The sequence below is a fragment of the Limulus polyphemus genome, unplaced genomic scaffold (assembly GCF_000517525.1).
Source record: "Limulus polyphemus unplaced genomic scaffold, Limulus_polyphemus-2.1.2 Scaffold343, whole genome shotgun sequence".
NCBI classification, from domain to species: Eukaryota; Metazoa; Arthropoda; class Merostomata; order Xiphosura; family Limulidae; genus Limulus; species Limulus polyphemus.
Genome location: NW_013665953.1, coordinates 37,166 through 48,165, shown reverse-complemented (window position 1 = coordinate 48,165; position 11,000 = coordinate 37,166). Strand labels below are relative to the sequence as shown.

Below are 11,000 nucleotides of genomic sequence, written 5' to 3'. Positions count from 1 at the left end.
TACAGCTAACGAAAGATGGTAATCTGATGGTGCCATATTTGGAGAGTATGGTGGGTGGGGAGAACTTCCCAATTCAACTCCTTTATCTTGTGTTGTGTCAAACGTGCCACATGTGGATGTGCATTGTCGTGGAGAAGAAGAACACCTTTCCGATTGACGAGTGAAGGGCGTTTCTGATGAAGGGCTTGATTTAAATGTTCCAGTTGCTGACTATAGATCTCTGCATTGACAGTTTGCTGTGGATTGAGTAGTTCGAGATGAATTATTCCTTTGATGTCCCACCAAATGCAAAGCATCACTTTCTGCAGATGGAGTTGAGGTTTTGAGATCGGAAGTGGTTTTTATCTAGGACTGAGCCATTGTTTTTGGCATTTAATATTTGCATAGTATATCCATTTTTCATCCCCAGTGACAATTCTGTCCAAAAATGGTTCACGCACAAGAGACGAAGCAATGTTCACACGTTGGAAATGATGATCATTGGAGAGTTTGTGAGGCAACCAAACCGTATTTAAGTGTATTAAAACCATTTTGTAGCTTTGTTCTTACAACAAACAAATACTAAGCTAATAATGCAAACTCATCCTCATAAGTGTAAACAAAATTAATTCAAAAACAAATATGTACAATTATTTTAGATATACAATTAAACTTTAATGGAACTAAATATAAATAGATGTTAAATAGATAATTATTTACAAAACAATAGATGCATTTAGCATACTAATCCACAAAACATGGATAAACTTATCAGCATTTATGTAACAATTATTGAAAAAGAAAGAAAAATATGAAGCCCTTCAAGTGGTATTATCATTCTTTTTGTTTTTTCTATTTTTAATTATGTTATCTGTTTAAAATGTTATTTCAACATGGAATAAGACAAAATGGAGAATTATTATGACTCAAATACGCAGTTGGAGCTTATATAATAATACTATTTCAATCTGGGTTTAAAATAGGAACACATAGTGTTCAACCCTCCTGTGGTGTCATTCTCAGTCTTAGATATCTCAAATGTATTTTGTGTAATGCAGAAATGTTTAGGTACAAGAATTACTGAGACATGGTCATCATTACTGGGTTTCTTATGTCCTCTAGTTCTCTCCAAGCATATTGATGGACATTTGGAGTACCTATGGAAAAAGAATATATATCCATCTTTCAATGAGACTACTTAATCCTAAAGTTACAAAATATTGATTATACAGACATATGTATTTTGCTAAAGGATCTAATGATAAAAGACATTTTGACTCCTATGATAAGTTGTGACCATTTGGTATATTGTGATATCTCGAGGATTTCCAGCAAAGCAGGGCCCTCAAAAACAGGAGGTTTGCATATCTTGTATGTGGGTGTCTTTCCTGATGGGTGCAATTGTCGGGTCACAAAAAAAGAATGACACAGATTCAACATAAATATTTATTGAGCTCCAACAAAGACAGTGCACAAAGAACACAATATACAATGAAGTACATGATCGCAGAACAAGCAAGTGATGGAGTGTGGGTTTTAAATTGAATGTGTTGGAGCTAATAAAGATTTTAGTAGAACAAAAAGTCTCACAATGATCTGTCCCCCCCCCCCCAACAAAACTGTGAAATTGAATCACTAAGCAAAAGAAAAACAATGCTGTATTATATTACCCTCACTTTAGTCTACCTAAATAAAATAATGATACACTCAAGCAGTGAAATCCAAGCCCTTACCTTTGGTTCTTCTGAAATTAAAGTATCTTCACCACTAAATAATAAGCAAAGAAAATACAATTCTAGCAATATGAGAGCCAATACTTCACTAAGAACACTAAAATGTATCTGGGTAAGGTATATGTAAATAAACTTAATTTACTAGCAAGAACTAGCATGGTGCTCATCTTAAGTTAACTGAAAGTAATGGCGACTTAAGCTAAAACTAAATCTAATACTTGAAGGAGGATTTCAGTTAGTTGCCCTAAAACATGACAAAATAGAATATAATAATATGCACCCAACATTATACACACAGTTCTAGTGTGAGAGCTTTAGAAGTTTTTGCTGTATGTTAAAGTAATACACTGGTGTTGAATCTATGTTTGAACCTGTAGAAAACCTATGCAAAAATCTCTGTGAAAAATCTAATTAAATCTAGGTAGAATTTCATAAAATCTACTCTCTAAGGTCCTACCACTGTTTTAAATATGGCAATAAACTTCTGAGTTTCAGACACAAGGAAACAGTGATTGGTGTCTGTTAGATCAGTTTGCCAGTGGGTGGTGAAGATCATGGACAAGTCCACCTCCAACTACTGCCTGATTTCCTGACAAGAATAACTCAATATGCAAATTAAAAGGCACATTTTTATTCCTACAAGTGAGTCATACAAGAAGGTACCCGATCTTCGCTTGACCCAATTATCCCCTAGGAAAAGTTAAAGTTAAAAACTTGCATGAGCAATGCTATGTTTCACCTCAGGAAGTTATAGAGAAAAAGAAAAAAAATTGTGAACTTAACTTTTAAATTAAAAGGAGTGGAAACTTATAGTACAGCCTGGTATTACAATATATATATATTAACAGTTGCATTGATGGCTGTTCACATAAATTGATATGGCTCAGTGCATATAACACAAGCAGCAATCCTTGATTGGTTGGAAGCTTCTTCTTAGAAGCTGTATAAAAACTAGGTGATTGGCCAAGAATAACTTGTGGAGATAAAGGTACTGAAAATACATATGATTGCACCTTTTATTACATCTTTTTTTTTCTTCTAAATTTCTTTTGATACATCCATGAAGAGAACCAGAGGTCTTCTATTCTTTCATAATAAACTCAGCAACAACAATCACATCTGAGTAATTCTTGTATCTAAACGTACCTTCATTTCAAATGTCTGAGGCTGAGAATAGTATTGTATAAGTTCCATCCATCTATACAAGTTAAATTAGTTTTCCAATTTGTCTTATTAGCCCATGTTGAAATAATATTGAGAAAATAGAATAAAAAGACATCAAGAAAACAAAAGAGCATTTAGAAATAAATGAAACAATAAATCAAAACAGAAAAGAATGGTAATGTCACTTAAGAGGGTCTTTGTAAAAACTCAGAAGAGGTAAACATTTTTAATATGATGATGTGATCAGTTTGACTTAAGAAATAATTTTAATTAATTTATCACATAAAAAGTGTTATAAGTATATTTGAATTAAGTCCTTTCATCCCTCTAAACGTTTAGCATGAATACATTATGGTGTTTTACAAATTCATTTATGGAACTTTGTGTTCATGGGCTTTTGGCATGTAGATTGTGTTTCTTCTAGACTAAAAAGTGATTTACCTTGTTTTCAGGGGCAGACAGAGTTCACAATTATGAACTGATTCTGCGACAGATCCTGTACTTTAATCACAAGCCTGCGTATTATCTGAACCGGGCTTTTAAACTGGTTTGTTCTGAACTGAACAGTCGTTTCATCAGCAACGAATACATGCAGACGGTGAGATTTCATGTATTAGAAAAAAAAAGTAGAACTTTAAAATGGTGTCACTTATTCAGTGAATATGATTTGCAGGTAATATTGTTTCAAAAACTTTTTTTATTTCATAGACTATAGGTTGCAGTGACAACATGCTGAAAATTTCAGGCTTTCAAGTGGCTCTAAAATTATTATTTTTTTATTACTCTGTAAAATCTCTAAATTATCTGTGAAACCCTAATTTTTGTTAAAATTCCTAATGTTTTTTTAAGTTGAAATTTAATAGTCTCAGTTAATTGTAACAACATTAATGTAAATACTACACGTTTCACACTAATCATATCTGAATAGCTATTTGTAGTTTTTCGTAGCTGTTACTAAATAAGATCACTAGTTCAAGTTTTCAATACTTTATAAATCCTGACAGATGTTGAGCTGTGTACAACATGGCTAGTAAGTATATATTAAGTCATCAAGAAATTAATGTCGAATTTTGGAACACTTTCATAAACCACCCCCCACAAAACACATCACGTATAATAGTTAAATGAATCGCCTAAATGTCACATTAGTGTAACCTATATAATGTGTAAAATTTAGTATACTCTAATCCCTTACAGTGATGGCACACGACAAGACACAAATTCGTCATGTAATGCTGTTGAATAGAAAAAGGGAAACAATGCCTCTATAGCCTCAAAAAATACCAAAGAAATTTATGGAAATGCTTTGAATGTTCATAAGTGTCAATGATGCTTCAGAAAATTTCATTCAGGTGACTTTAGCCTTAAAAACTGTGATGGCAGGGGGCCGACATGTTGGAATATATATTGATGCTCTGAAGATACTTGTTGAGTCTAACCCAAGGCAACACACTCATGAAATGGCTCTGAAATTGCATGTCACTCTTGAAACAGTATGTAAACATCTAAGGAATATGGGAAAACTCCATAAAGAAGGTCTTAATGTCATAAATCAATAAACATGAAAGTTAAGACCTATAATGATTAGAGTGAATCATCAATTGTCTACCCATGCTGTTAATGATATCTTACAGTTGTAAACCTAATAATACCTCACAAGGTTAGGCCAACTTAAATCTGCTACATTAAACTTTACTTTTGTTCCATTTGAAGGAACTTACAACCAACTCTAAAAAGACACAAGTGACCATTGAAGGAGAGAGTCAAGAAAACTTGGAAAAACTAATGTCTGAAATAATGTATTTAAACACAAGAGAATTTCCTACACCTGGTCATCGTAACTTGTACATTGACACTGATGTAACGTGAGTACAAACCTTTTTTTTGGGGGGGGGGGATTGGGTAAGATTATGTATCTAATATTCAACCTACAAAAGAGAACAGATATCACATGCTCTACAAGTTGTTGTATTGTGAGTAATAGTAATAATTAGATACTGTCTAAAAAGAAATATGTATCTTAAAGTTTAAAAGTTGTAAAACTTTCCTTAAACTTTGATGATTTAATATTCAGGTGCTCTAATGGAAAAAGGCAGAAAGTTCCAGAAATCAGAAGTTACGTGATGGTTCTCAAACCAGACCAGCCAAGAATCAGTATCAATGGCACTTCTAACCTAGCTAGGGAGTATGAAGCCTTTAAGCAGGGTATTGAACTTTTCAATACAATATCCCTTACAGTTAACCAGCACCATGAGGAGGAGTTCTCTGATGTAGTGGTCAATATGGACTATAAGTTGGACAAGTGTTCTGTACAGGTTTATCCTCCTCTAAATCCTGATCATGAATATTTTCAGCTGCCAGAAAATCTCCTGATGCATCTTGGAATCCATCACAGAGACAATAAAGGAGGACTGATTATCTATGGTGAGTCAGAACAACTCGAGTTTCAGATGAATGAGATATCATGAGCAAACAAAGTAAAAAATATCATTGATAATGATTAATTAAAAAAGAACTAATTCAAAATAAATTATACAAAGGTCAGAAATAAAAAAGTAGCAAATTAATTAACAAAGCTATTTCTAATAAACTGACTAGAAAAGATGAACCCTCACTTCCTTTCCTATCTGTTACATTAACCATTACTCCATTTTCCTGTGTCTAGTGTTTGCTTGAACTTGTTACACACCAACAAGTATCTTGTGTTTTTCAGTTTTTTTTAGGCTTCCTGTGTTTTCAGTATTTAATAGAAGTTTTGATAATTTCTATTTTCTAAGAAACAATTCAAAATAAGAAGTTAAAGTTGAAGCTTTTAGTCACTTATTGAGATTGTTTTTATTGTCTTCTTTATAAATAAAGTAGAGTAGAAAAAGAAACAGTAGCATTCTCAGGTTAATGTAAATACACACCAAAAGAAAATAGTTGCTTTCACTTTGAAGTATTTTATTGTACAAGCTGTCATTTGATAATCATGTATGTTATGCATAAAATGGAATTATTTTTGAATGGTTATTACTTTATCATAAAAAATTCCTTTGAAATGATCTTATTTTGACTCTTTATTTCTATTTTTACTATTTGTTCAAGATGAAATTCCTATAATTCTATCATATTTTGACTCTCGGTTTCCTATAAATATGTTTAATTATTATTATTAGTTATTAGTGCAGAAATTTGTCCATATCATGGTTAATCTACATGACAATGAATAATACTGAAACATCTCCCAAATATTCATTGTTGAATGGGAGCATTGTTATCAAAATCTTTTCTTTAACAGACTGTTTAAAGACAGTCAAAAGGGAATACATCTGTCACTATGAAACCTGTGACTATCAGACATTGGTGACTGAGTCTGAAGTGACTGATTTCTTCAACAGTGGTCAAAACTCAGTCATGACTTGCAAAAGGACTATATATAAACTATGATATGACCCTGACAATCAGGGTTTGAAAAATCGTTTGTCAGGTGTAAACAAAAAAGCACTGCAAACACTGAGCAGTGTTTTACTGTAAGCATGTGACATAGTATAGTGAGTTACATTTTACTTTTCTTTGTACTGATGCTAAGTTAAACATGAAGTAATTCACATGAGGTACATGTCCTTGCTATTGTTTTTCCAGTAGTGAAAGCTGCTGAAGACAATGTAATAGTGTGGGGGACTTCATGATGTGTACTTCACGATGATCACACCACTGATTGAACCGTTGTACCTGTTTTAAAACATTCTTCCTTCCTGTAAAAGCTGTAACTTGTAATAAAATAATTACACACTGTTTTGTAATTTAACTATGATAAAACAGTTTTATAGTTATTTTGCACATTATTTTCTAGTTTAGCTATGGTAAACATATTTAAACATTAGTGAAAATATTATTGTCTAATTAATACAATGATGAAGTAGTAATGAAGAAATAAGATATTAAATAGTTTAGCATAATGATGTCTTCCACTGCAATTTTAGGAAAAGCAAATAAGACCGCCTTCCATTTCCGTGGCTATCTTGCTGGTTTGTCGCTCTTACGAGGCCAGACTGAAAACCCAGATGTCTTGTCTTGTTTATACCAGTGTAAGGAAAGTCTTGAAGAACCACTGACTGATCTTTTGGAATCAGGAATGGTAGGAATCATCCAGATGATTTGGTAGAAGTGCTATTTTCTGAATAACTGGGCAAAAATTTTAATCATAGATAATTAGAACAGATTTTTTAAATACTATATGGATGTGTGTATGTCTATAAATATAAAGAAAGAGAGAAAGTAAACTTTATGTTTATGAGATTCAGGTAGTAATTTATATACAAGGTAATCTATAGCATACAATTCAAGTTTGAGATTTTGTTTAGATGATTATATTAGTTGTATAGGTTTTTCTCACTTGTATACAATGATTTCACAATCTGTCATTTCAAACATTAATCTTCGCTTCTCACGCACATTAATCCGAATTTCTCTCCTTATACTGTCTTAAACAACATTTTTATCCCATAACACATTCATTTTTAGTTATCTCTAATATGTTAATCTTTATTTCTTTCCTAAGTAAGATACTGATCTTTATTCCTATTCCTTATGGTACACTTTCTTTGATATTTAATACATGAACCTTCATTTTATTTCTCATCTGATACTCATGCAGGACACTTGTTGGCCTGTAATACATTCAAGCAAACACTTGATACATTGTGCAGGACACTTGTTGGCCTGTAATAGGTTCATGCAAACACTAGGCACATCATGCTGGACACTTGATGGCCTGTAACAGGTTCAAGCAAATACTAGTCACATCATGCAGGACACTTGTCGGCCTGTAATAGGTTTAAGCAAATGCTATTCACATCATACAGAACACATGGTGGCATGTAATAGGTTCAAATAAACACTAGGCACATCACATTACCTATTTTGCATATGCAAATAGCAGAGTATTCTAAAAAATCTGTGTGTGGGAATTCATAATAAAATGGTCAACCAGTGTAGTTCAACTATAATACTTAGTGTAGGCTAGGCATGCAACACACAAATCTGACCCGAGGAACTCTGGTATCTAGCAAAAGCCTCGTTGGCAGCAGTATGTAGCACTGAAAGTGTGCCATTAAAATGTTATTAAGTATTATTACCAGTCTTATTCAAGTTATTGTGACGTAATACCACACAAACTACTGATCTATATAGAGATCATGATTAGTCAGCACAAGTGTCGTATACTACATGAATGTGTATGTTAACTTCATAAATATGGTTATTAGAATAAACACATTTAATGTGTATTAACTAAGTTATTACCACATTTAATTATAACATTATTTCAGTTTGATTTATGTGCTATTTTATTACAGTATTGGTAAAGCTTTAGACAAATTAAAAGCTGATTCTTCTTCTGCGACGGGAGTTCTATCAGGAGAGACCGAGTGTCTTTAGGCCCGCTGAGTGGAGGTGGAAGATGTCTGAAGTTTGTGACAACCAGTGGCATCATTATGCTGTTAGTGTGAACTTTCCTCAGGTATGCGTTTCTTTCATACTTCCACCAATTATTATCTCAGACTTAGGTCTACATGAAACTAGCATGGAGCAATTTTTCAACTTAACGTCAATGCTTTCTTTTGCTAAACCGTCAGACTTATTAAGTTTGAGATATTTTCTTATTTTGTTAGTCCATAAATCAAAGTTAATCGGCTGTCTTCAGTTTAGAAAGTTTTTGTGAATCGTGTACATTTAATTCCTTTGTAAATCTCTTAAAATGTTACAAAAACGGCCCGGCATGGCCAGGTGGTTAGGGCACTCAACTCATAATCTGAGGGCCGCGGGTTCGAATCCCCGTCCCACCAAACATGCTCGCCCTTTCAGCCATGGGGGCGTTATAATGTGACGGTCAATCCCACTATTCGTTGGTAACAGAATAGCCCAAGAGTTGGCGGTGGGTGGTGATGACTAGGTGCCTTCCCTCTAGTCTATCACTGCAAAATTAGTGACAGCTAACTCGAATAACTTTGCGCGAAATTCAAAACAAACACATTACAAAAAACAGAATATAATAAACTCTTGTAATTTATTAGAAAAAAATAATTTAATGATATTTTTCTTTTAAGGCTGCCCTCTATGTGGATGGACATGTATTTAGTGCTTCTGTTAACAACCCAGAAATTATTGATGATTGGCCTTTACATTCAATTAAGGATGTCAATAGTGTTTTTACTGTTGGTGCCTGTTGGCAAGGTGAGTGGTACTATATAGAGAAGGAAATATGTAATTCTTAAAATTATAGCTTTGAATTTTCAATGTTTATCAGCAAAAGTGATGAGTGAATATGCATCACAGTTCCGGATAAAGATGGAGCAGTGGTGGCGATTGTGAACTGGAAACAAATGTAAAACATAATCTTGAAATAATTTTAAACAGAGTTCAGTCTTTACATTCCAACAAAATAACTGTCCATTCAATACTTAGAAATCAATAACATCTCAAAACGTAAAGCTTTTACAATAAAAAAAACATTTAATTTGCGAGTCAAGCGCCCTAACTACCTGGCCATTCCGGGCCGCCCCAGTCTCGTAGAATTCAAAGTTAAGATTTTTTTCATCCCACGTCAACTTTAACTTATTAGGGAGTGTAATAATTAGAAAACAAACATGACAGTATGGTTATATGTAACTACTAATGAATTATATAATCCAGATTCTTGTGTATTTGGAGTGTTTGTTCTGATCGAATGTTTCTGATATATGTTTTAGTTAAACCTATAAGAGCAGTTTGCAGTAAATATACAACGCTAGAATCCGGGGTTCGATTCCCCCCGGCACAGCAGATAGCCCAGTTTGGCTTTGTGCATAATAAAGAAATACACATTGAAATTGATCACGCATTGGGTACAGCACACACATTGCTACATTGAAGCTATGAAGTATTGTTAGGTGCTTCGGAGTCATTGTTACAGGAAGGGAAGAACCCTTCGTCACAACGGATTTAGCTGTATATAATTTACATCTTATTTTAACTGTTTAAACGTTTTATTTATTAACATACGGGTATTTCACAGATTTTGATAGCTTATTTCGTCAGATCAGGAAGCAACGTGTTTAAATAGAAATGGAAAAAGTATAGCGTATGTCCTTTGGAGTTTCTGCTAAGAAACATCTGCTTTTCTGTTGTCCTCTGTACTGGTTTAACTTGTGGAAAACAGCTGCCGAACGGCTCTTTCACAGCGCGACTAACCTGCCTACGGCGCGTTGGTGGTTTGTGTGTTACTTTTTTCCTTATCCCCAATTGAACAATTTCTTTCACATTCAGTTACTCGCTCCCGGTATCATGTTGCTGCTAGAGCGTTACAGACTCTATTAAAGTTCATCTTTTTTTTTTTCGTAGTAGCCCCAGGTTATCTACAATAAATTAAGAAAGTCAAATAAAGCTACTGTATTTGGTAGTTACTTTGATTTGCTATGCCATATATAAGCGTAATAAGTACAGCATTATTGTTGTGTGTATGCGTATAGATACATATACGCATATATAATAATCTCAATAGAGGAAAACAGAAAAAGATAAGACACTTGAAAAGATTTATGGTCGGCTAGCGCAGATAACCCTCGAGTACCTTTGTAAGATATATTCAACAAATAACACTAAGAAACATATAGAATCTGTTTTTGCACATCGCAAGGGACATAACTCCAAACCAATTATCTTTTTAACCAGTTATGATGATTCAAGAAAATGTTGTCACTCGCATACCACAACTAATATTCTATAATATTCGAGCACGATCCACATTTTTTACCTAGCGTCTAGTGCCGTAGGCGTGAAATTTTTCGAGGGAGGGTTAGCAAATGACTTAATGATTTGTGTTATAAAATACTTCTAAACAGTTGCATATTCCACATTTAATGATAATAATATTTACATTACAAAATAATACTCAGGCGCCAGCTACTCGAAGAAAGTTCACCGGAACTTTCTTGTTACAGTGAAATGTTGGATTAAGTCTCTGAAATTTCGGGATTTGGGGTGGCGTTAAAGCCCGGGGGCCCTCTACCCCAGCGTCGTCTATGATAATGGTATGTATAGGTGTCGGTGTGCATGACTCATACTCTCATTCTACGGTTATCTATTGGAACATCGTTCACATTA

At 33.7% G+C, this 11,000-nt stretch overlaps 1 protein-coding gene across 1 annotated transcript in view; it reads left to right on the top strand.

Moving 5' to 3' along the window:
* The window catches only part of LOC106457534 (calsyntenin-1-like), an 84,057-nt gene that overhangs the window by 65,487 nt on the left and 7,570 nt on the right, over nucleotides 1-11,000 (top strand). The window contains exons 8-12 of the mRNA XM_022383524.1: nucleotides 3,329-3,474; nucleotides 4,590-4,741; nucleotides 4,951-5,336; nucleotides 6,842-6,996; nucleotides 8,966-9,073. Coding sequence (XP_022239232.1) covers nucleotides 3,329-3,474; nucleotides 4,590-4,741; nucleotides 4,951-5,336; nucleotides 6,842-6,996; nucleotides 8,966-9,073 — 947 coding nt within the window. The remainder of the gene's footprint in view (nucleotides 1-3,328; nucleotides 3,475-4,589; nucleotides 4,742-4,950; nucleotides 5,337-6,841; nucleotides 6,997-8,965; nucleotides 9,074-11,000) is intronic.